General features: G+C 41.4%; 1 protein-coding gene across 1 annotated transcript; it reads right to left on the reverse strand.

Annotated features, from left to right (window-relative positions):
* Window positions 1–14,699: 14,699 nt before the first annotated feature.
* On the reverse strand, window positions 14,700–26,697 carry ATP6V1G3 (ATPase H+ transporting V1 subunit G3). The gene is made up of 3 exons (XM_031595505.2): window positions 26,418–26,697; window positions 18,828–18,928; window positions 14,700–15,671 (listed from the first exon to the last, which is right to left on the reverse strand). The coding sequence occupies exons 1-3, from the start codon at window positions 26,497–26,499 to the stop codon at window positions 15,498–15,500; spliced, it is 357 nt and encodes a 118-aa protein (XP_031451365.2). The 5' UTR covers window positions 26,500–26,697; the 3' UTR covers window positions 14,700–15,497.
* Window positions 26,698–27,180: the final 483 nt, after the last annotated feature.

Here is a 27,180-nt window from a genome sequence, read left to right on the forward strand (position 1 = left end):
TCAAAAGTTCAGTGAATCCAGGATTCTAGGCAGTCGTGGCAGTGTGCAAGACTCCTGGCGTTAGATGGGTAGCACACAAGCAGTGTTGTTGTGCATTTCCACTTTAGTGTTTATTTAACCCAAACTGTTCCTTGGTGTGATGTTCGCAGTGTATTTTTGTTTTGTTCTTAGTGTTTCATGAAGAGCAGTATGGATGGAAATCAGTCAATTGTTTCATCTTCCTGAAAAATCGTGAGTTGAAAGTTAAGGTAATAGAATCATACGATGATTTGAGTTAAAATGGACCTTAAATACCATTTCATTTCAACCATTCTGCCTTGGGCAGGGACGCCTTCCAGTAGATGTGATTGCTCAATTCCTCATCCAACCTGGCCTTCCAGGGAGCAGGCATCCACTTCAGGGTACTTCTGGATTTTATATGTATACAAATGTGTATGTATAATACAAAACGTAATGTTATCTGCTAAGTCTGATCTAGTGAACTGTGCTATTGCATTTCCACCTCACTTCATTACTTTATCCTTTCCCATCAGGCATGTTTCCTTTCCTGTAGCTTGTGGTAGCAGTGGTAGTGTGGAGACGGTTGGACTAGATGATCTTATAGGTCGTTTCCAACCTTGTGATTCTATGATTCTATGGCAGATTGCTGGTGTTTAAATTGAATTGTCTCACACTGCTACCTTGGGAGCACTAGGTTTTTTTCCCTTACTTGCATGCTGTGTTTCAAAGGATACTGTCTTTCTCTTGTTTATGTCAAGCTGTTATCTGCTTAGCCTTTATATTGCTTGTGGTCTTTACCAGGAGTGGGGAGCTGTGGTAGGTGCTGGGTTGGAGTCTCCAGAAACATGCGGGCTCCCATGGCCCCGTGACTGGTTGGGATGTGCTCTGTGAAACAGGTTTCTGCAGCAGCCCACCACTTCCCAGAACATCAGCACAACTCCCTGGGTGGTGGTGAGTGTTTCAATATGCAGTGTGATTTTTGAGACAGAACTGCCTATCAGCAAATATGTTTTAAGGAGGTTTAAACCAGATAGTAGATAGTGTGTCCCACTCACCTAGCAGGGTGAGATACTATTCTAAGGTCTAAGGACATCTAAGATGTCCTGCCACCATAGTGCATCTCTGCAGCTCTGTAACATGTTGTGACAAAAGAGAAATCTTCCTCTGGGGCTTCAGAGGAAGTTCATTCAAATGTGTCTTCATTCTTTCTCACCTGTCTCTGGAGAATTACATCAGTTAGATTCACACAGAAAAGAGCTCAGTTTTGCTAGTTATTTCTAAATATGCAAACCTATTGCAAGTGTCAGGATCAGATATGCTGAGCAAAAGAAGACCTATTTGTGCGGGGTACGTGGCAGGGTGTAACAGTGAAATTAGACACTGACTGTGAAACTGGCATTTCTCCTCTCTTGCCAGAAAAAAATCTTGGTGTTACCAACAGGCACAAAGGGAACAAGAAGTGACTTATCTGGTGTCACTCAACATGTGAAAGCCAGATGCTGGTTGTTTTGTCTGTGTTCCATTTGTTAGTCCACGGCCTACTAACAGTGAAACAGAGGGGGAAAAATAGCTAATGATACATTATTAGCATCTACAGAAAAGTCTTTAACTTCTTACATGTTGTTCGCAAATAATTATGTCCTTTTATGATTATGCCAGTGTAATAATTCTATTGCATTCAAAGCTACTTAAACTGATCTGCAAATATTTCAGTGGTAGGGAGTTGCATCAGTATGGCTGCAGAGGCTTAATGTTCAGTTACAGCCTTGTAACCACATGATTAAATCTATCCTATAGCCCATAGACAAGTAGAGTAGTATAGGTTCCCTGTGATCACACATATCTCAGAGCACGGGATTGCTTCCTGTGCCAATGGCATTCACATTTGGATTTGTGGTGCTGTAGGATGGGCAGACACTCAGAGCATCGCAAGGCTCAATATCATACGTGCTGCACTGGGCATGGTAGGGTGTAGTGTTTAATGAATTGGGCCAAGAAAATGCATACCATGTACTTTAAAATGAAAGTTAGTATAAAGGCAAAGCTGGCTATAAACCACCAGTGATTTTCAGTATTTTTTTTATATCAGACCTGTTTTCTTTTAGTGTAAGGATTGCAATGTGTCCATTTCAGTCAGAAAGCATAGAAGACCCTGGAGACTGGGTCGTTTGCTCAAGTAACGTAAGGTTGTTCCATTCTTGTCAGTGCAGTTTTGCTCTATTGTCACATGATAATATTTTCCTTCTCTGACAAAGGATCTAAAAATTCTGCATTGCTGCAAGTGAGCAATGGATAATCATACTGTTAAAAAAAAAAAAAAGCTTAAAAAAAACACTAAGAAACCTTTCTCTGCTAAGTGTAAACAAATTAGGTTTGCTTATGTATACTGTGAGTGTATTTATATTCTCTTTTCATTGGAGTTAGAAGCAGTTTGAGATGAACTGTTTCTGAATGTCTATACAGGCTCCACTTGTCTGCAGTGTGTAGCCACACAGCACTGGTGCAGTCCTGGTGGAACAGCTCTGCTCCTTCAGTGGCATTCTGCTGACACCTGGCAGGCTCCAGGGAGGCACGAGGCACGAGCCTCTGTGTTTGGAGAGGCTATTGCCTTCCGTGCCAACCTGATGTAACTTGTCATCCTGCTCTTATGTAGTTTGCTCCAGCAGAAAGAAGAAAGTGCAAAATTTAGGACAAATGCATCATTTCATTGCTGCTTTTTGGGAGCTTAATCCGTCCATAAACTCATGGTATTGGGTCAATACACCCTGATGGGCAATTAGCTGGAGCAGTCAGGCAGCCTGAGTTTATCATGGAATGCTGGGTGTTATGTGTTGCAGCAAGTGTGCTGTTGACCTTGTGCGCTACCTGCTGCAGTGTGTGATGCTGTGTGCGGTGTGCTGGGAGTGGAGACCAGCCCCAGCCTCTCGCTGTTCTGGCTCCCCTGGGGCCTCATTCCCTAATGAAGTCAGCATGAAGAAAGCTGTGACTTCAGTGGGTGCTGGACCACGTGCAGCTTCTCTGTGCAAGGATATTTTGTTCTCCTTTCTGTGCTATTAGAGCCAATCTTGCTGCATCACCTTTAAGGTTGAGAAATTTAGCTGTTTGATTTGAAGATGATATTTCCTCTTCCAATTATTAAACCATTCTTAAAATTATCTTGGAAACAAATTTGCAGTTGTGTCTCGGGAGCTCTAACATTGATGGTGGCACAAGGAGCCTTATGTCAAAGATAGATGTTTACCTCCTGCACAAGGCTTGAATAGAAAATGGTAATAAAACACTTTTAAGAATGCATTTCACGGTTTATCCTTAGTGTGAATTGCTTCTTACACTGTGAACTTTTTGGACTGTAAGGCCGAGTGTTTTCTTTCAAGCCTGTCCTGGGGTACAACCAATAAAGGTCTCGGAGGGGAGATGGCAAAGCTTCTGCTCCAAACTCCAGAGAATGTGAAAATGGAGCTCTAATGAGGACGTCTGTCCTGTGACAGCTTTCTGAGCAAAACAACAAACTGGCCGTACTCTCACTGAGCATGGGAAACCCTTAGGGGATGCTAATGTGGCATGTACTCGCTTCCTGATTAACTGTACCTGCTGAAAAAAGCTGTTTTGTTCAGGAGATCTTATGAATTGCTCCAGTCTGAAGGATTACATTACAGAGCATTTCATGAGTATGGCATTTCCTGGAACATATTTAAAAAAATATGGTGCAAGTGCATATATTGGCATACAGTCCTCAACCTTCCTGTTAATGAAAGATTACCAAAACCAGAAAAGCTCTACTGAGGGGGGGGGGGGGGGGGGGGAAGAAAGAAAAAAAAAGCAGCACAAATCTAGTAACTATTTGTGATCCATTTAATATGGAATATTTGATAATGTGCACTGTGTCAGTATAAAATTCTTTGCTTCTGAGTTTTAAATTTAAATTGTTACACAGCTACACATTTTCTAGGTTAGTACTGACATTAGCTCGAAGTTAAATCTAGAGAGTTTAATGCTTCTTTGCAAGGAATTGTGGAATTTTGTTAGCCTGAAGATTATCTGCAGCTCCATATTACACAGTTGGAAAACATCTTTTCCTCTCACGTTGAATTCATGAGGCTCTGGGGCTCACCTGTGGTGTAACTCCTACAGTCACGTGAGTATACTTCCAACCTCTGGTTGTACTACAGCCCAGTCAAACTTTGAAGATAATTATTTCTATTGCACGAGTGGATGTATGCACATTTGTTTCCATCTTCTGTGAATGGTGGGATGTGCTCACATTTGGATCTGCTGCCAGCTGGCTTATTTCCCCATTGTGCCTTGTGGAGTCCTGTAAAGCAGTGTAATTTCAAATGGTGAGTGAACAGAGAGGTGTGAGTTTTGTGTTATTGATCTTTAGAGATAATCACTAAATTGCAATGAAGACCTGATTAATTTGGCCTTGTTTTCTTCAAGAAAACCACCCACATTATACTAATAGAAAACCACCCATAGCATTTTTACATTTGTCCAGTGAACTTCTCCCAGAAATACTTAGCTCTGTAAGGGCTGCTCAGCAATGCTTACAGTAAGGTCAGTCATGGCTACCCTGTAATAATACAAAAGCTGTCTAAACAACAGCCAGCTGCAGGTGCACATAAAATCAGGGATATCAGCAGTTCTGAGAACCAGAGAGTAGTGATGCTGTAGGCTTGTCTGCTGTGGAAGGAGCATGGTGGATGCAGGGGTGGCAGCAGGGTGGTGGCTGCCCTGTGCTTCCCTTTTGGAAGCAGCAGCCACAAGGAGCCACATACTCTGGGCATCCCAAGGACGTATTTTGGTCACTAGCTTTTCTTGCTAAGTGCAATTCGTAGTGGTATATTGCTAATACACTGAAGCACAAATAACGTTTTCCCAAAGCTATGTTGAAGAGAATAGTTTTTCCCTTTTGAACAGCTAGCTTTGAAAAGCTTTTGTCCAACTTGAAGCTGAGAGAAAATTTATAGATGCCTGATGAGAAAGAAAGTCTACAGGAAAGCAGTCTCGTATTGATAACAAATGTGAATGATTGCATAAATTTGTTGATATTGTTGCTGGCCACTTCTTCCCCACCGCTGCATTGTGTAATGCTAACCCTTGTTTTTGTTTGTCTGAGCTGAGCAGAAGTTGTAGGTTGCTGTATTTCAGACTGATTTTCAAGCAGGTTGTTGTTTTTGTTTCATAACTTTGCTGTGTGGCCTGAGGCACTGCTGAGCCTTCCCTGGCCCAGCTCTGTCCTCGCATGTGGAAAATATGGCTATGCAGGTGTTTGGGCTGCAGCTGAGGCTCTCTCTCAGGTGAAAATCGTGTCTCTCATTGTCTCCTTCTCATGCAAAAAAAATACTTTACTAGTCTGTGTGAGCTGGAGAAGCAGCCTGAGGAAAGGGTGATCATGTCCTAAGTAGCCATAGGGCACACAGTTGTTTTTCAGCCCGTGACAGCAGGCCGAGAAGCGGGCATGCAGCCCAGTGCCTGGCTCTGGGCCCTGCTGTCCTGCAGCTGTGTCTGCAGGCTGCCCCTCAGCCTGTGGCTGCCAGGGCTCCCCAGGGGCAGCTCCAGGCCCTCCTGCGTGCCCCTAGCAGGTGTTGCAGGAAAGCCTGGACTGTCCCAGCCTCTGGGGAGAGTCATTCTTTGATTCTGTGCTGTAATTTAATCTCCACTGTTCTGCCTTTTTCCTGAGACTATGGCTTCTGACAGTGCAGTTGATGCCATCTCAGTCAAGCCTCCTCGCACCTTGCTCCAGGGACAGGCAACAGGCGGCCCTTCTCACCCTACAGGCGGGGCCTTTGTGCTGTGCCATTACCCAGCACTGACTGGAGGCAAAACCCAAGCTGGTATTGCTCATGTTTAATCAATGGTGTCACTGCTAATGGTGCTGGTAATTCCTGAGCCACGTCTGCTAGGTAGTCTGGGAAAGTAGTGAGGGTTGGCCAGGTAGAGAGAGGGCTTGTGAGCCCCAAGGGGATGGATACATGGCACCTCCTCCATGGCCTGAGACCAGATGGCACCATGCTGTGTGAGGTAGGCTTCTCTTTTCTCTCCTGTGCTACTTTGCTCTGTCTTCAAATGTTGCTTCTGTGCCGTGGTTTGATTGTTGTCTGAACTCTTTTTCTCTGTGGGCAGTATTTCTGTGTTTTGTGTGGTAGAGCTATTGCTTCTCAGAACAGTGCTTCTATTCCTGCAGGTTTTTATTACTGCTCACTGAGAGCAGTATATATGGAGCTGGAGGTCCATAGCACTGAAGTTATTGTTACAGTGCTTAGATGATGTCCACGCGTACTTACTGATCCTACAGATTTCACTTGTGTGGTTTGTGCTGCTGAAGACAATGTAGGGAAGAGTTCTAATAGGCAGCAAAAGAGAGAAACCTTAAGTAACAGATGGGTGGACAGAATTTTCACACTCACTGTTCATAAGTATGGGCACGGAAAGCCCACGTTTGAGGCAGTAGGTTTTTGATGGGGCTGAGCACATCTTGCGTGTCTCTTGCTTGCTTCTGCGCATGCTTCTCTATGCTGTGCACCTGCCAGGACAGCCCTACACAGCAGGGTGGGCACGAGGAGGTGCCAGGCAAGTGCTGCTGGCAAACCAGTTGTTCCACGGCACTGGTTAGGGTGAGCTTGGCCAGGCCAGGAGTGAAGGGGGACAACCAGGACCAGGTGGGCTGAGCTGCTCCTCTGTGCAGAGCTTGCCTCCTGGCAGGCAGGCACTGCTGTGGTAATGGCTGGCCTCACATTGTGCTCCTTAGAGTCAAAGGGCACTGCTGAACAATGTGGTAGGGGCTGCCTCTACAATTCCAGGTAGAAGTGTTGCAGTTTGCATGGCAGAGAGTGGCTTGTAAACTTCTCTCCACCTCTCTGTAGTCCACCTTACAGTTGCCAACAAGCTGTGGTTAGCTTACAGAATGCTGCAGTATCAGAGCTAATGGGGCTTTGCCCATGGAGCAGAAGCCCCAAGCGAGGTCAAACTGTGGGGCTGGATCTCCAGCCCTGCCTGCTGGTTCTTGCAGGTGGTCGTTCCTGACTTATTCCAGCCGAGAAAAGGCCTGCTCTGGTGGTGCTGCTCTTCAGAGCTAGGGAGGATGGAGAAAAGGTTATCTTTCTTGTTTTTAATCTCACAGGAAGTCACAAGGCAATGTAGGTCAGTGACAGGGCAAGCTGGGGACGCGTTAGGCTGACTGTGTCTCAGCGCATAACGCAGCATGCTGCACGGCTTTTATTTTTTTGGAAGAGTGACATAAGGAGAAAGGTGTACCCTCCGAATTTAATTCCTGGTCTTTGTGTGTCAGATTGGGTGTATGCTCTTTTGGTGGGATGAAATTTTTCTTCTTTCTGGTCTCCATCCCGTACGATGAATTCATGGTGCCATCTACTGATTAGAGACAGAATTAGCGCTGAGATCAAGTCGGGAAGAGAATTCACTGTGGGCTTTGCTTTAAGAGAAAATTTAACTCTGTGATTAAACAACAGCTGTAAAATGTGGAAAGCACGAAATACCTGGGGTTTATTATTTTATTTATTCCCTGGAAGATTTCAGCACCTCTGAATCACACTGAGCACTTTGGGGCTGTGTGACTCTGAAGAAGATTGAACAGGAATGGTGCTTTTGAAATCTCATCCCATGTGTAAAGAGGAGCCCCACGGATTCTTCTTTCTCCTCATGCTTAAAGGTCTTTTTACTCCTCTGCCTCTCAAAATCAGAAGTAGTTTTCAGAAGTCTTTGGAGCTTTTAGGAAAAATGGAAAATTGCATTTTTTTGTTCCTTCTTAAAAAGTAGGAGTAACAACAACAGAAAGATCAAAATTTTGTATTTTGAATTTGTTTCTGGAACAAAAATAATTTCTCCTTTCATCTGAAATCAGCACTGTTACCCACTGTGATCACGTGGCCAATTCTGCAATTAAAACAGCCAAACAAATGACTGGAGAGTGAGAAAGACTGATCTCAACTGTCTTCTCAGATGCTATTTCTGAATTTCAGTTTTCAGAAGACACCAAAAATTTTTGTCTAGAAAGTAAGTAAATAATTCACTGGTTCTGCAAGTGGAGATGATCTCTGTTCCTGCAGATCTCTCCTCCAGCTTTAACTGTTGTCTCATGCTATTAGTGTCTCATGCTATTCTGTTCTGACTGCTCCTTCAATCTCAAACTGTCTATTTCTTGCAAAGCATTCTGCTCCTCTGCTTCCCATCCCCAAGCAGATGCATAGCATCACCACCTGAGAAACCTGACAGTCAACCTGGGTGGAAGGCTATGGGGCTTCAGTTAGAGCACATCTTTATCCCCAGGTGGCACTTGCCTTCTGAAGAGCTCTCCATGAGGAGTGAGCAGCAGAAAGCATGTGGAAAAAAATGCAAGCAAGTCGAAACATCTTTTAAAAAAATATGAGTACTTCATTTGAATGCAAAACAGCTGAAAGGCTTAACTGCAATACATTGGCTCTGCTTCTGAAATATCTAGTTCATTTTCCTTCAGAAGAAATTCAAAATGTAGCCTAAATGCAAACTATTTTCACATACAGCTTTAAAGCACAGCCCCTTTTCTGTTCTTTTTCTCTAAGCACAGTGATTGCCTGTAATAGCTTGCTGGTGTTCCTAAGGTTAATAGATAAAATAGATAAGAGATAATAGTGTTTCGTGTAGTAGCGCTTTAGGGAATACTGTGAATATTGAGGTAATTGGGAAGTCTGTAAGAAGGGGGGTCACTGAAGAGGAGTCAAGCTAAGATTAGAAAAGCTGAGCTGCAGAACTCGGGAATACTTGATAAAGGTCAGAACTGGAGGCCATTGGATCACTCTCTCTTGAAATACTGAGTCAAATAAAAAAAGACAAGGGCAGAATTAGAACAGTACCCTTATTTCCGACATCTAATTATTTATAGACATCGTTATTTTATTAAGATTAGACAGCAGTAGTCGAAAAGCAGTAGATTTTGCCTTCTTCATATTTATGGTAGATTAGTCTGTCCACCAACAGTACAATGGTATGCTTAGAGATGAACATGTTGTAATTAAACACAATACATTATAGGTTTGTTGAGAACTTTGATAATTTCCACCTCTGATTGAGCAATTAGACTCAGCTTTGTACAACCTGTTAGAGTCAGGTGGTAGAGAGCAATCTACAAGTTCAGAACTGGCTCAGATTGTGCTGTAGATGGGCAGCCAGTGTTTATGTGAAGACAGCTTGGAAGTAGGAGGCTCAGAATTCGTAGTCCGGGTCAGACTTGTTAAATTGAAGCCTTTAATTAAAAAACAATGCCAGATCAGTTTGGTGTTAGTGTATGTTTCTAGTCCTTCAGAATGAATTAAAATAGAATGATATGGTTTTAAGTGTGTTGGTGATAGTGCTTTGACATCTTTGGTGCAGTAGATATGTGTATTTTCAGGAATAACCCTGTGAAAGGGAGATGAATTCAGTATTGTGGGTTACAGAGGGATGATTTCAAGTCTGTTTGTTATGGCAGCACCTCTGTGTGATTTTTGGAAAACAGACCTTCTCTGCCTCATGAATGTATTCGAAAAAAAACACAGAGTACTGCTGTGGTCGGCAAAAGCTACTGCAGTGCAGAGGCGCCTCTAACAATTTATTTAGGGCATTAGCCGGAGGTTTTAAGTCAAGAGCTGGACCTCCTTGCCAACCCATGTCATTGCAGTGCACTTCCTTTAGTTGATAAGTCTGTTAAGACTGCTCTTTCAATTCCCAATTCTTTCACAGAGACACTGAATTCTGAACTCCAGCAGTAGCCTATAAGGTCAGCAAACGCTTGTGCATGTACTACTAATGTTTTGGATGTGCAGACATTTGTAACTGTATCAGTGCCAATTTATTGGATGACTTCTGAACTTTGTTGCTGTTAGTACTCTGCAAGACTCCAGGCTCACAGGAGCAGCAAAGCGGAAGCGAGGCAGTGTAACATAAACTCAGACATGCTCGTTATGTTATGCACCTTCAGGCTGGTCCTCACCTCTCATGGACCTGAGGTTTACAAGGCAAAGGAATAGTTAAGAGTTGGAACAAGTCGCAAGGGGGTGAGAAAACAAAGAGGCTCATTAAACTTTATGCCTGCATCTCACCTATAAACAGCAAAGTACAGTTTTTGTTAGTGCTTTGAATTTTAATTACACACTGCCTTGGCTAGCGCACATCTAATTTCATCTTTTTCCAGCTGATATTAGAGAATGAATCTCAAGTTTAATTGAAAAGCTGCCGAAGATTTTGGGAAAAACTGGAATGTTTGTGTGTAGGATACGTGTTTGCAAACCATTGCAGGGAAAGATACTTTCACTCTGAAGCCGGTCAGGGATGCAACTTTACTATCCACAAAATAATTAATAGCACATTAGTAAATATGACTGCATTCCATGTTTGCTGACAAGTCCACATGGTTCTGCGTGGAACATATTTTCTCTAGAATATGACATCTTTCTTAACCACCAAAGAATATAAATATTGGTCTTAGTGCTCGAGCAAATCATCTCAACCAAGTGAATCACAATTTTAAAGCACCATGTTGTACTGTGGCATTATTGAATTTCTGTATAGATCAAAGCTGTGACAAATGTTCATGTTACATTGACCGTGGTCATCTCATTTTTTTTCAGTTGAAACAATCAGTATCCTGAGGAGCACTGCATTGAGTTCTGCGGTAAGTTCTGCTTCTTAGTTATTCTCATTGGAAAATAATACAACACCATAGTTTAAAACTTGATCTGACTGGAAAAAAAAATCATTAAGGTTTTCTCAGAAAATGTTAGTTTTATTGAGACTTGAAATTTGCTTTAGTTCTGTGTTGTATTCTGTAGCCAGTTTCATTGACAGCATGCTCTGCTGTTTTGGGAGTCGAAACGGCTGCATATATTAGTCCAGCAAAAGTAGTGACTGTGGACATGGTTGCTTTTCTTGGGCTTTGTTAGTCTAGCAACCCCCTCCAGAATAAAGTGTTTCTCTTACTGATTCCAGTGTGAGAAACACTACTGAGGAGCAGCAGAACTCTCTGGGCATTCTGGAGCAGCAATGCCTGTTAAGTGCCTGAGCTATATGCAGATGCAGAGCTCAGAAAAAATACTCCAAAAATGCTTCACTGGTATTACCCCACTTGTGCTGATTCCCAGCAGTTGACAATTGAGTCTAAGATGATTTTCTTACAATGGTTCTACATAGCCTGTCGTGGTATTTAACTTCATCCAAACTAGCTTTCTTTAGAGAAAATTTCAGTATTTCTAAAAGCAGTGTGGAAAATTCAGTAAGAAGTTGGGAGTCTGGTATGCTTGTAAATAAATAAAGTGTTTGAGTAAGAGACGACTTTCAGGAATTGCCCTGAGTTAGGTAACTCATTTGTGGCCTGTCTTTCTTAAAAGCAATGAGGAATCTCAGTAAGTTAATAAGCTTGCAAGTAATCAGATTTTCCACATGCAGTCATGTCCTGTAAGTGCAATAGAGTGTATTAATAGTACTCCAATGTAACATTTTCCAAGTGTTTTGTAGTACTGCTGGTTGGGTCATGTACTTCTAACAAGCGTTAACATTCCTCGGGGAAGACTTAGAGTTTGAAGTGCCTTATTCTGCCATAAAATGAGGAATAATCAAATCTGTGAAGAAGAGGCCACTGTGAGCTTGGCAGGAATATATGACACTTGTGTATTGTATAGTAGGCATTTCCTCTTTTCCTTCGATGAGTTGGAGGAAACCACTGTGAAGTATATGTATTGTATACACGAAGAAGAATATAACATAACAAAGCATTTGTGTTTCTTGCTTAATTGCCATTTGCCTGTAGTGTATTCTGGAACAGAATAGAGCTGGAATTGCTGCTCTTACACCAAAATCTTTACCAGGTTTAGACTATAGCTGCCCACTGTCTACACTTTATGATAGCATGCTGTGATGGTGCTCTGCTGGCAGGCAGCTGGTTTCCATGGCAGGAACATGGTTGGAGAGACTGAATTCTTCACAACAGCTCTTCAGGTATTTTCTTAGACCCTGTTTTCAGAGTTATTAATGAAAAAGAAATTACCAAGCAAGAATCTATTTATGACTTTCTGTTGTGCCATTTGTTAACATTGTGCCACTTTATTTGGTAACTGCATTAGTACATGTCAGGTATGAGTTCATCAGGGTGCTGCGAAGGCTGGAAGCTCCTTGGAGCCTGCAGGGCCTCCTGGGGGGGACATCAGGTTATGGATGGTAGCTGGGCCCTGTTTCACCTTCCAGCACAAGTATACAACCCTGTGCACGGGCTGGGGGTGAACTGGGAGCACTAAGCTATGGGAAGGGTCCAGTGCTGAGCAGAATGGAGGTGTTGCAGGCACCACCTAACTGATGTTGCATCAAACCTCAAGTGGTGATCTATACAGTCATTTTTGGTCATCCCTAGTAGGTAACTGATGATACAGAGTACGCAGTTATACTTTATTTATTTGAAATGCATTTAAGAGTATTTTTAAATTAAACCTCGTTTCTTCTATTTTTCTTTACACTGGAATGACTGTGTGCCATTGTTCTGAAAACTTGAATGTTGCATACAAGATATTTGTGCTCTTGTAAATTCAGCAGACGTTTTCTTGGCTCTTCAATATTCCATCGATGCAACTCTTCATTTAAAAAAGGTTCTTGCCAACTTAAATGAAGTCTACTTTGGCCTTTACCTCTGCACAGCCAAAAGCAGCAACACAACCACACCATCCCCATCCAGAAGTAGGATTGAATGTAGTAACTTAGTCTAAATACACAGAGTGCTCAATGCTCAGATTTCTCTCTCAGTAGCAAGCTGCTAAACATAATGAATTATTTTCATTTTTCATGAGTGGTAGCTCTTCATAGTGGCCACAGTTCAAATATATCACATCCAGGAAGCTTAAGCACTTAAGACCCAATTTCCCTCTCGGGTATGGAGGAAAGAGAGGGTATGGCTAGGTCATTGCTGCATTCACAGTGTAACTGTGTGAGAGCTGGCATTGAACAGACTGGGTAGGCTGGCATGAGCAGCCTCATTTGGGCTTCAAGTAGTTTAACTGCTTTGTCTGTTCCCTGTATTTCAAATGAGTTTTTAGTGTAGTTGGCCATATTGACATTAATAAAGCATGCAGAGAGTGAGTCTGGAGGAGGTGTGTGCACACAGAGCTGCATCTTTCCCTCCAGACAGCACGTCTCCTACTCCTAGTGGCCTCTGCTGTGCCACTTGTCTTTCTGTCAGAGGGCTGCATTCACAGGAAGATGTCTTTTAGAGAAGATGTGTATGTGGCCATTAGCTCTGGAAGGTGCTGAATAGCCTGAAACAAGGACGAGAGCTTCACAAGAGGAGCAGCTGGTGACAGGGGAGACTTTCACAAGAATGGGAGAAAGGAAGGATGTCTTAAGTAGGTGATCACTGGTGGAAAGCTGCTGAGGTAGTCCAGGAGGGCAAGTGGAGCAGTGCTGATTACATCAACAAGTGCCTGGGGAGATCATGCTGTACAGTGCTACTTGCACTGGCAGTTAAACATTTAGGTGGAGAAGAATACAGCTGAAAAATTTAAGAAATAACTTCTCCTGCCCCCAAAATGTTGGTACAGTTATGTAAGGTAGGAAGAGGGTAAGGAATCAAAGGAAAGTAATTTCTTTGCTATCTAGTCACATCCTCCCACCACAGAATCACTGCAGGATCTTGTGCCTGCTTTCTTGCCACAGGAATAATTTCAGTATTAGATCACCAAACAAAAGCAGAAAGTACTGCCACCTAATTATGTTGAGGCTTCCTACTATCACTTATTCCACACCTCAAAGCCTTAGATTTTCAAATAAATTCTTTGTTCCACCCCCGTCTTTGCTTTGGCTTAGCCAAATTTGGAATCAGTTTGCCAGTCACTATCTTTTTCCATTTTAGAAAAGTCAGGTTATTTGGCAGTAACTGCTAAGGGGTCAAACCGAAGCCAGTCATCTTGACACTGAATGTTCCTTCAGTGTGGAGGATACTTTCTTAGTGTGGAGTTCAGGCTGTGTTTTGGCTTATGCTGTTTCCTTTCAGAATGATCACTTTTCAATATTAATTTAATTTCACAGAAGACATATGCTTCACATCTGAGCAGCGTGCTGGGACTGCAGTGCAGGCTGGAGGTTTGTGCGCCGACGCCATTCTGGCTGCCCATGCCTGTAGAAGGGTGCAGCACTGACTCGGGCTCCTGGGCTGGGACTGGGGCTCCTTCATCCCCTCAGTAAGTCAAACCCGATCGCAACTTGATTCAAAGCACTCTATGTGAATGAGCTGATGTCAGTAGGATTTCTGGTCTCTTTCCCATTCCCCTTTATCCTTGTGCTGTCTCCAGAGAACATAATCAAGCACGGGAGCTTGTAACAATCAGGGCTGTGAGATTGTATAGCATCAGGCACAGCCTTGAGGAGTCACATTTGCTGACATTAAGTTGACTACAGCTTTATGGTCATTTTACACATGACAGCGTGTCAGCTCTGTAAACCTCCCTGGAACAAGAGATTGTCTATGACTAGTTGCCATGAAATTGAAATGATTTGTCTGTGTCTGCGTGGAGTGAAAATCGTGGCAATTGTTTGCCAGTCTTCTCAATTTCTCAAGCTTATTTTCTAATCCAGTGTAATTTTGTAGTGAAGACAAAGCATTTATAGGTTTCACAATGCAGGTGTGTGCCAACTCCTCCCCGCTCCATCAGTACGTTCCCTCAGCCTGCCATCAGATTTAATGGGCTTCAACTTAAAGCAACCAGACGATATTTTTTTTCACTAACTTCAGAAAAATATATATGAAGGGAAATCTGTGCCACTGTGCAGAGAAGTGTTACTCAGGGTCACTTCAGGTAACAGTAAGTGAGCCCTGACCGACTGGATCTCCATGAACTTCTTGTGGAATAAGGGACTAGTTAGCATAGCAGAGGTATGGTCTGAGCTGATGGATTTCTGTACTTTTGGTGTAACTGTATAGGTAATGATGGGCATGCTAGAGTGCACCTTGAATATAGGCAAATTTATTAATGATTGCTGCTGTTGTCATTTTTCAGACTTGAAAACCCTATAATAAAGCCCATGATGTATTTAAACAACAGGATGATACTTTGAATATGGCTTTTTGAACATAATTCTGCCCAAGATATCTATATTTTGCTTTAAATTAGTATTAAAAAAATTAGAAGTACACTAAAGATTGAGAGAAACAGACATTATGCAACAACCCGTTTAGTACAGAACATTTGATATGAAAAAGACTCCCACTGAAAAGCTGCTGGTGTCAAATAATCATTTCTTCTGCAGTTATTGACTTGCACCTGTCCAAATGACAGGGGCTTGGCTATCAACAGGGAACAACACTATTCCAACAAATGCTTGTGAAACCCTGCATGGTTGTCATCACATCAAAACCTTTGTGGAACTGTATGCTTCTGGCTTTAGTGTTTTCTCTCACACATTCAGAAACAATAGAGGAGGAACTATCTGTGGTTATTAAGAAACAAGGTTACTTTTTACAAACAACCTTCCTCTAGCTATAGTTGATCTTAAGCTGCATATTTGAAGTTTGGGTGGAGTTCGGGCTTGACATCATATGTTATGTTCAGAAGCTTTTTCATCATGCTCTCCTTGTTCTTCTGGTAGCTGCTGGTGAGATTTCGGATGGTTTCTGTTGTTTGCTCTTCTATTTGAGCAGAGAGGTTACCTTGGGAGCCCATTACCTGGAAAAGCAGAAGTCCTCTAAGCAAAGCAGGCATTATGCATGACTATGTTTATTGTACTTCTCTTTATCATCTAGCATAAACATAATGCAAACATGTCACACTGTTTTCTAACAGTAAGGGTATGATCTAGGTTGAACCGTACATATGAAAACAGAATTAAAGGCAACTCTTTCATATGCTCATTAGCAATAGGAATCTCCCATGTAATGCAAATTTCCCAGCTCCCTGTGGGGACAATGCTGTACGTGTTTTGTCTTTTAACCATTCATTTTATTTATTTTTTGTTTTAATGACTAGTCAACTAAGTTTCAGCACTCTTGTGCTTCATTTGGCCTCACTCAGAATGAATGCAAGCACAGCTAAGGAGCAAAACATGGGAAAGCCTTCCCGAAAATGCATTGTTGGAGTTTCAGAGTATTTGAAATGTCTTCAGCAGCTACCGATGTATAACCCTCAACAGGCCTCAGACAAGGTCTTTTAATGTTACATTTTCTTATCTGGCAAAGTACCAGACAGCTTCTGGCACAGTTAATATCAGGACATTCGCTTAGAATTTAATTGACTCTCCACTCGCTGAACATTTTAGCAAGGTTATGTTATAAACAGATGCACACGTTCCAAATCTGTGGCTTTGTTCCTCCTCCCCCACTGCCCCAACATCTCTTGCATTCTTCCCTTATGGACAAGTCCTTCAGATACTGAGAGACAATTTTGTTTTCAGCTGGAGAATTCCACGGGGAAGAACGGAAGACATTTCTGCACATAGAGTAAGAAAGTAATAAATAACATATTCTCCTTGTTCCTGCCACAGTTCTCTGGGGTGGACTAGCAGCTGGACTAACCTGTGATGGTAGAAGGGGTACATAGAGGATGACCTCAAACGGGAGGAGTCATTAGTTGTATTTTCCATATGATTTCTGCCCAACTTAGTACTTGAAAGAAGGAGAGGCAGCTGAACTATGATCTCCTTATGCACAAATCATATTTGCAATTATCTGTACCTGGCAACATAGTAAGAAGTTTGTCTGCAATCCAGATGTAAAACATTTTCTGATTTGGAAGAAATACAGGATGTAGACACAATAGTAAACACTGGGAAAAGAGTATCATTTTCTGTAGTAACTATTTTTAGTTGGCATTTTATTTTAGCTTTTAGACAAGTTGTAAGGGTCTCATGTGGGAAAGATTGTACAGCTTAAACCAGATTTATGAAGCTGATTTTTTCCACTGGGGAAAATAACTTTCTAGAGATCCCAGATGGTTGCATGTTATCCAGCTACTAAATATTTTTGCAAAACCTCAAGAAGAGGATTATAATAAGAAGAGTTTCTCTAAATCAGGAACCTGCTCTCCTGCTTTGTGCTAATACTGATCTGAGATGGTTGATTCTTAATCTTATTTTTCATCTTTTATTTCCACTCCACTTCTGAATTCTTATCAGGATCCAGGCAATGTTCTGTTTAGTTTGTGATTTCTTCTGACCTTTATAGTCCGTCCATCATTTTGCCCACACTGGCTTTATGTTAGAGGCATTCCAAAGTTGCCAAAACATTACTCTGTCTCTGACAGCACAGGCTTGGAACCAGTGTTCACATTGCCAGAGTTCAGTGACCTCAGACCTGAGTGCAACATCACGAGCACCATCAAAATAATTTGGGCTCTGAACTTCAATTTTGTATGTCTCTTTTGAAAAGTTATTATTTCTGAAAACAAAATCTTGCTGTTCGTCACAATAACCTCATGTTAATCATTACTTTTTTTGTCACTGTTCATTTTGAACTGATGCAGAACATCTCAAGGGACAAGAAAAATTACCCCAGTAAGGATACAGCAACACACAGTAAGATGAGAAACAGCATTAAATGAGACTGACCGAAAATTATATTAGTGTCTGAATACACAAGCCAGCAAACTGAGCTGGGTGTCAGACCTTCTTGGGTTGCCTGGAACTCCTCACTGCCTTCCAAATGCAGGTTAAAAGTGATGACATTGCTCTGGGGTAGCTAAATGTTCAGAATAATGGGGCCAGGGAACTTGAAGCAGGACTGCAGCGATCTTGTACAGCATGCTCTCATTTGAGGAGAATACATGCTCTGGCCTGCTTGTATAACATGCTCAGTTGTCAAACAATGGCCTCTGCTTGCAGCTTAAGTTTTGTTTATGATGAAAATAGTGACTGCACCAAAACAAAGGTTTTTTTCTCCTCTGCTATGTATGTCAGACTAAACCAAGAAGTTTGGTTTGGTTGAGAAATTTAAGACATTTAGATGCATTTTTACTTTGTTAGGATCAGTAAAAATCTGAAGTTGTTTGTATAAGACAACTCCACCTGGCCTGGCAGACTGGTAGTGTGTCTGGAGACTGACAGTGTATACAGGAAACTTGCTGTGTATGTTCTAAAAATTATGGTCTCTGCTGGGAAATGTATTATGTGAAATATGTCTGAAATAATATATTTATATGGCAGTTTTTATTTGACCTCCTTGGCTTTTTTGTTGTTGCTGCTTTTGAACAGAGTTTTCTTTCCTTTGAACAAAACAAACAGGGAGGAAACAAGAAGAAAACCATATGAGGGAGGTTGCCAAGCAAAAAGAGAATTTTTTTGGTGAAAATTTATGAAAATGGCAGAGATGACAGCAAGATGCCATAAATATATAATACAAATTGCAATTCAGATATGAAAATATCCAGACAGTTGTTACTAGGAAGATGTGAAAAACCCCAAAGCTTGGGTGATTTCAGTTCGTCAAAGATGCAGTGTTGTATGCAGTTAAAAAGCTCAAGTGGAACAGAAATAGAAAGAGGGATTTTTAACTGAAACATCTACCTTATTTCAACCTCCAGTTTTGGGGCAGAAACGAGGTCTTTCTGAAACACTCCTATAGGAGAACCTGAAAGTATTGTTACTGGAGATAATGCTTTCTAAAGGGCAAATGTGAACCATAATACAGAATCTGGACAGTTTCAGTGGTTAAAATCCACAATATCAGGTAGAAATGCATTACAAGTCAAAATGAAGTACATGCACAACACAGGTGAGGCCCATGTGACAGGTGTTTAATCAGTATAGCCAAGTTAGTTTGTGAGAGTGTCCACATCCTGATCTTTGAAACAGTTTGGTTTACTGCAAAAGCCCATACAGGTCTCACTTACACTCGTTTGCTGGTTCCTGAATTCCTTCTCCCTCTGCAACCGGTAATGGTCTATCTCAGCTATGGCTTCTTCTTTGGCCTGCTTCAGTCTCTTTCCCTTTCCTAACAGAGGGAAGAAACACAGATTTATGTCACAGTTGTCACATTATCCCAAAAGGTGCATCTCCCACCATAAGAAGTATTTAATCAGGATAGAAGTTTCCTGGATAAAGTTTTGAGCAAGGTGAGCAGCAGTGGCATTTGCACAGAATTGGTAGAAGAGCCAATGGGATTTAGTAGGGCTCTTTTAGAGTGAAAATACCCATCTTCTGTGATCAGCTCCCTACACGAAAGGACACACCAAAATGAAAATCTTGCTGGTTTGCTAACAACAGAAGTCCTTTTGCAACTACGCATTTTCTCATAACACAAATGATTTTTTTTCATCACAGCTTTGTGTTTAAATAAATATCTATCTTCCCTTCATCAGCAATAGTAGCAGCCAGATAACAGATTTTAGTTGTCAGTGATTGGAAAAGACGTTATTTTGTAAGGTTTTTCTGCATTGATTGGCTGCCAGGATCCCTTCATCCCACACCAACTGGGTTCTGTTTAGAGCTGGCAGATTTCCAAAGTGCTGCAAGATACATCTTAACCATTACCAAACTGAGCTGCAACCTCTTGGCTCTGTCCTCTTTGCCCCCACCCTTTTTCCTGAACATCTGTTAAATGCAGAGGTGGATGATTAAGAGAAAAAGAAGGCTGATGGTATTCTCTACTAATGTACAAAAAACATGGAAGTTATTGTGAAGTCTTTCATTTTATTTTTAAATAGGATGATGAACATAAAAATGGCATTTTAGGCAGTAGTGAAAACTAGACTTTTCCCCCTGGGAAGGTTTGTGTTTACAAGCTTAATTTGTTCTTAGGTAAATACTAAGGGTATGTAAAATGAAACCCATATAAGTTATTGCAGGAGCAGGTAAAAGGCACAGCTTGGGTGTCGCAGGGATATTAGGTCAAGGATGAAAGTAGAAGGATTGATTGTCATGTGATAAGTTTTTATACAAAGAAAGTATTGAGCATCTCATGACAATGCCATGGTTACACATGTGCATCTTTTGCATGTAGAAACTTGGAAAAGTCAGGTGAATCTCGACAGGACTCTGCTATGCTATGTTCTGCAGGAAGTCACTAACTGATAGGGCAGCAATCCTCTTGCATTGAAAGTTGATGCATTATGTTTAAAGCTGCTGGGACTGATGCTGATTTTTTTTTTTTTTTTTTTTTTAATTTCTTTGGTCTCTTTCTCCTATGCATCTAGAACGTAAGAGGTGGGAGAGGATGCTCTTGCTCAACTGGATAAAAAATCCCTTGCTTACTTGCATAAATGAGGATAACGCAAAACTGGACAACTGAACACAGTTCCTTAATCTGATGCATGAAATGCCCTTTCATCAATTTACTGTAGCCACCTACTTGATGTCACTGAGAAATATCAATACTTTCAGAAAGCTTTTGGTTTGTTTTTAAATCTTCAAATGCAAGTAAGTTGAAAACAGTATCTTTTTGGAAAGCCTAAAGAACATTCCTGAACTAAGCTGGGGAGCTGTGCATTCCAATTTCAGACCTTTTTTTTCCAGGTGGCTCTGTCAGATTGGTTGCACCTGTGCTGGGCTTCTGAAACCTTATCAGGTGTGACATGTAGCAATCTGTTTCACCTGGGCAGGGACAACAGAGCTGAATGTGAGAGGAAGACCATTGTTTTTGATACGTTTCTGACTGGGCAAAATTCCCAATCCAGTGGTAGAGTATTTGCCCAGCTGGTGGCCCCTTCAGAAGCTGTTATCTGCAGGACAGTGAGCAGGAGCAGAGATTTGCCTGAAACATGGATTTCTTTTTGAAGTTTTGATTCTCAAACCATTGGATTTCATGGATGGGCTTGTTATGGCAGAGAGGTGAGGTTTTCCAGCAAGGAGGAAAATGATGGGGAGCTCCCACAGCTTTACGGCCTTTCAGTTCATCAGTGGAGTACTCACCTGTGCAGGCTATTACTCATCTCAGAGTTCTCCTGCCATGAAAGTAATATAGTTTGTATAGAGGGATAATGATGTATTTTAACTCCCAAAAGTTTGAATTTACTTGGTAGGAGCTGATACCTTCAGCTTCTGTGTCACTCTATGGAGTGTTGGGATCATTAACTGGCAGACTCATGTAAAAGCCTGATATCAATCTGGAAACAAAATTTGGGACCAGATGAGAAGTGTTTTCAATTTGCTCTTACTCTTATCTCCAAATTTAGAGCTGTTCAGCTTAATATAGAGGTTTTCCTTTAGAAATGGCGCTGGGAGGAGATTCTCTGGAACTGTGATCAGAGGGAGTGACTAAAATGAAGCTCTGCCAATTTCACCAGCTGAAGAATTGGATCTCTATAGTAAATTAAATTATTTCAAAAATGGTGGGATTTTAATTTCAAATTCCATCTGGGGGGCCATCTGTACTAAATATGTTGCATATTTGGCCACGAGATAGATAAGTGAATCCATTTAAAATGCATACAATAGAAAGAGAGGCTAACTATAGAAGTGGAGTTCATCCACCTCTCACAATGCAGCTGGTGAACCAAAAAGTGAATATATACATACATGCTGGATCCTGACACTGGAATAAACACAATACATAGGGTGTCACTGGGGGGTGGTAGCCATTGTTTTTTTTTGTTTTTTTTTTTTTCCATGTTGCCTTTAGGATTGGCACAGCAGGAACCTACTGCTTCCTATTTAATTAAGTGGAAAAGCTGTGAGTAAATTACTGCTAGTTCGAGAATGTTGTGGACAGAAGCAGCAACTGCCAACATATGCGATAGTGCATATGCTGCACCTGATTAAGTTAAGCAGAAACTAGAGCTTAACCTGCTGTTTCACTAGAGGCAAACCAAAATTAATTAATCAGTCTGTTATTAACCACTTCTCTGCTACCTTAGATGTACAATAAGGAATTGCCTTTTCCAGGTCTTAGTGAACTTCTGGGGGGGATTTTCTATCATACAGCTGAGCTAATATTAAGCCTTACATCCTCGTGGGTAGCAGAGCACGGTAATTCAGCCAAGATCCTGCAGAAAGTGGGCTAGAAACAGAGGAAGGATGGGCAAGCCAACCTGTCTTTCATAGATTTACCCCAGGATTGAAAAGGTGAGGTGCAGAAAGCTCCAAGTTTGAAGAAACCTTTGCCCCAAGGGGCATACAGTGAGGGCCAGGTCTGCTGCTGCCTGTTTGTCCTTCCTTCTTTCCCATCCTTCAGAACAGGGAGCAGCAATGGAGCAGAGCTGTCCTGGCTCCGTTTCCCACTATGCCGTGGATATGGTACCTGAGGGAGAGGAGGGGGACTCAGCAGGCTTCGTGTTAAATCACACTAACCTTAACCAACTTTCTGTAGCAAGTCAGCCCTGTATTAGATATTCTCTTACATAATCTGTGGGAAGGAAATAGTAGCGTAAAAAAAGGTTATATTCTTCTTCATAGGTATTGCCACAATGTTAATGAAATAACTCTGGTTAAATCCAGAGCAACCAGAGTGATTTATTTATTTATTCAAAGATCTTGCAAGAGAAAGGCAGTAGAAATTAAATCTTTCTGAAAATTTTATGTTCTAATTTGCTTAAACACTGTTATCTTGCTTCCCCAGAACTGACTTGCTCAAATCATCTTTCTGTTTTCAAACAGATCATCTGGGCTTCTAGCTGAATTTCTGCACAGAAATGTCAAATGAATAAGCTGCCAAAAATTAATGACATTTTCTTTATATAAGACTGTTTCTGTTGTTCTCTGCTTTGTTTTTTTGTCTGCTAAATGGAATTTAGGAATGCTCATTTTTAAAGACTATTTTGCAGTTGCAATAAAATGCAGTAAAACCAGCTGATCAGTGTATATATAGCTTTTTGCTAGTTAAAATATGTTGTGGGTATTATCCAAGTGAGCATGATGGATGTAATTGGTATCATTCTTCTTAAATGTTTTGTTAATATTTGTGGTTTTTTTTTTAACATGATTTCTTGAAAACTTTCATATAGGCTTCCATTGTATTGGAAACTAGAAATTCAAGCCAAGATATAAAAATCTGTAGGAATCCAAGTTTTGCTAAATCCAGTGTATGTGACACATTATTTTCCCTTCTTTTAGCCAAAAGGGTTTTCAGTAATTGAAATTTTGATTCTGACGATGATAAGTTATCTCAGGGATATAATTTATGCTTAAGCAAAAAATAATAGATAAGGCAGTGCAGTGTACAAATGGATAGAGAACAGCAAACTCTTTTTTTGTTCACTATTAATGGATTTGATGGTTTCAGCCTTGCATATGTGTATTCACCAATTGACTGTTAATAAATTGTCAGGTATAAATGACATCAGTTGGTATGGCAAAGGATGTGATATGGAAGGCGATATAAAGGATGTTGAGCAAGAAAAGCTGCAATGCTACACTTTTGCTTTGCTTCATGACTGTAATTGTATTTATTTGTGAGTTTCAGTGATCCAAGTGGATTTTGCATTACAAACAGCTGCACATATTTCAGTAACAGCCAGGCCCATTACCTGCTTATGTATGATCCTATATGTGTCCATGCTGCATTTTGTTCTGATTATGTGAGTTTCAGCAGTAAACACTGACAGTTTTGCATGAGTGTACTTTTGGTAATTGCATTTCCTTGAAAATGACTTTTCCTTGTGACCCTCGAGCAACCGGCCTTTCCTTCTTCTCACATTACAGCATAAATAGGATAATCTGGTTTACTCAACCTGTGGTGTTGTGCAAAGACTGTTTGCAGTGACAAGGAGGTCATATTTAGGGTTCAGCAGGGGCAGGGCTGCTTGGCATGGGCAGGACGGGTTCAGCACTCTCAACCAGAGCTTTGAGATACCCGGCCAAGAGCAGCAGCAGCTGATGCCAGCCGGTCTGAGGTGGGCCAGGGCTGGTGCTTCTGAGGTGAGGAAGAACACCCTCACCTTGCTTCTCCAACCTGTGTGCAGGTTAACTGGTTACACTTCAATATATTAATTCTGTTTGATGTTCCTTGTATTTTAGTCTCACACAGAGGCAAACTTTGCAGTTTGATTCAACTGCTGAATCACTCTGGGAACAAGACTGCTGAAATAATTCTGGTTTAGTGCAACAGGATTTGGCAGTAGGAAAACCCCTTTAGTCCCTGACTCAAGTTATTTAGACCATTGCTGGTTTAGTTAGGCATGTAAAAGTGGCACAGTGACATTGTCATGAAAACCTGAAGTGAAGGACAGCAAGGAGAATTTGTGCCAGCACAGCAAGAGCAGTCTGATGCGTGAGAGTGGAGATGAGTTACAGAGGAGGAAGTCATACTGATGAAATATTTGTATTCTGTTTTTACTGATAAGAAAACTTCTACAGCTTGTTTGCTGTAGCTGCTGAGTAACTCTTCCCTCTGCACTGCAGCACTGGTAGGCGTGGGTAGAACTCAGACTCAGAGGGGTTTGGAAGGAAGCTTATCTGGAAGAAGCCCCATACTTATCGTGAGTGCTGTGCGTGGGGCTGTGTGCTGACAGAAGAGTGTATTTGTAGACAGAGTGGAATAAACCCAGCTCGGCTTATATCTGAACTCAGCAAGATGCTCATTTTGGTCATTACTTGGATATTAGAATGATACTTTTTATTTTGGGGGCTTGTTAACTTACGCAACTTCTTTTAAACTAGATGTTTCAGAAAAAGCCAAATTGCCTTTTTTTGTTGTTTAAAAAAACAAACAAACCCAGAAATACACAAAAATGTGAGTGATGTCAATCTGTAATAGCTAAAGGACTGATTCTGCAGTTGGTGTTCAGACCTTACTCATTCCCTGCATATGAAGTTGTGCCCTTACAGATCACCCAGTTTCTTGCTCTGGGGAACCATGCATGTCCTCTGCCCTGCATCAGAAGGGGAGCACATCTCATTGAAAGCACTTCAGCTGGCTGTGGAAGGGTTGAATTTTTACCTAATTATTCCTTGACTTCAAGTTTGGAATAGCAACCCCCAAACACCCTTTTGGTGAGCTGTTTTTTGTTGTTGTTTTTTTTTTTTTAATTTTTAAATTTTTGAAGATGGGAGAATGCTGTTGCTTCTGCATGGCTGCAAAGCATGGGCAGCAGCTGGATGCTCAGGGAACAGACATGACTTTTCCACTTCTCTGCATGCTGCTGTACAAATTAGCACATCACACAATTAATGATGCTGATTGGTATGTAGAAGGAATATACAAATTACATAGACTATTTTTCTTTAGCTTCTATTTTTCTTGGAGAACAAAATCCTTTATTACACTATCTTGCTGGACATGGCATCATTCTTGGTTGTCCAGAGGTTGTCCAGAGAGGCTGTGGATGCCCTCTCCCTGCAGGGGTCCAGGGCCAGGCTGCATGGGGCTTTGAGCAACCTGGTCTCGTGGGAGGTATCCTTGTCTAAAGCAGGAGGTTGGAACTAGACGATCTTAAAGGCCCCTTCCAACCCAAACCATTCTATGATCTTCACCCATTTTACCTTAGTGCTGCAGGATGCCATTAAGCTTCCTGTTTCTAAGTCAAGATTGTTCCATGAAAAAGCATTCATCTGTCATGGCTAATGCAAGTTAGCGACTCATGTGGTTGCAACCTATGTTCAGGAAACTGGCCACAGTATTTTGTGTTAAAATCAGTAGGAAATGTGAATACAGAAAATGATGGATGGAATGGTATTCTTGCTTTCATAATTACTTCTTTTACTGGAATTATGAAAGTTTCAATTTCTTTTTTTTAAATTGAGATATTGCTTTCCTTTTCTTATTATTTTGTTGCTTGTATTTGATTAGAATATAAAGGTTTGAATTTATTCTTGGATACCTATTATGCATGCTTTATCTATACAAGATATGCTTGTTCTAAACTGAACATTTGATCACTTGCTGGTAGCTCGTAATATATTTTATAGAAACAGTCTCAGTTCTTTAGGGGGGTTGGACTTGATGATCTCTGGAGGCCCCTTCCAACCCCTACAATTCTGTGTGATTCTGTGATTCTTGTTATTGTACTAGGACTTTGATTATCATCATCCCATTTTTTTTTTGTCAAATACTTTTTGACACCCTGTTGAGATTAAAAGGCAAGATGCTTGTTTCCATAAGTAAAGATGAACACTAAAAATGTGTATAAAGCGAAATACGTGGTATAGTCTCATCCTCTGGAGCTGGCAGCTAGAGGCATGTAGGCTCCTAGTTTAAATACCTAAAGAAGGCTGCAATGACCTTATTGGCATAGAGAAAAAGCAAGAATAAATTTAGCTGACAGGATGAATATAACAAAGAAAGCCTTGTTAAATGTAAAGAGACACGTGCATGCACACACACACACACAAGGACACGCGTGCGCAGAATTTAAGCCAAGTATGCATCTGGTTAAATGCCTGCTGCAGTCAAGGCATGGCACTAATGCAAGTGAGAGGGAAGTGGCACATAGGAAAGAATAGGCGCACATCTGCGATGTGTACAGATGAAATAATGTTTTTCCTTGGGCCACTGTATTTCTGAAAAGCTTACAGTAGAAAAAGAGAGTAAAACCAGGCCACATGCTTACTCTTTTTGGCTTCCTCCAGCTTGTCCTTGGCACGTTTTTCTGCCTGCAAAAGCTGCTGGATTCCTTGGGACTGGCTGGTCATGCTGGTGGCCGAGGCTGATGTACTTCTACAGGCTCAGGGCTTGGAGGGAGCTTTATACAGCTGCCAGGCCCTTCCCTGTGCTTTTCTGTCTGTCAGTTATTACAGCAGCCTTCCAGATTACACCAAACCAGCCTGCTCTGTCCGGATTACTTCTGCTAAAAAAGGCTGCTGGTGTAATTGGAGAAACAGCAACTAGATTTACAAGGACCTTCCCTCCTCCTTTGGATCACCAAAGTATCTGTTCATGCTCTGGGAAGAGAGGAGAAAAGCACTCCATGTGGCTTGTGATTGTATTTTTTTTAATCTTCTGTTATTTGAAGTGGAATATAGTTAACCTGGTGAGAGGAACTAAGGGGAAAAACAATTTTGGCTCCTGAAATTTGCTTTCAATAAAACTTCCCATGAATGTAAAGAATCAGAATTGGGCAGTAGTAAATAGCTTTGGTTGAATTGGTCGTAGGCTTCTCTTTCACATTGCTTCTTGAAGTTAGTCTCTTTTTTTCTTCTTAAAGCAAAATGTTCATAGGAAATGAACTCATCAAGGACTGTGGGTTAAATATGCATGTGCTGGGTAGGTATGCTTTCCCAGGGAGCTGAGTGTTGTCCTGGGTGGCTGTGGGCTCTAGGAAGGTGTACCTGCTGGTCCATGTATTTCCCTTTCAAGCCCTACTAACACACAGA

This window comes from Phasianus colchicus, chromosome 9, assembly GCF_987193195.1.
Source record: "Phasianus colchicus chromosome 9, bPhaCol1.hap1.1, whole genome shotgun sequence".
In the NCBI taxonomy this organism is placed as follows: Eukaryota; Metazoa; Chordata; class Aves; order Galliformes; family Phasianidae; genus Phasianus; species Phasianus colchicus.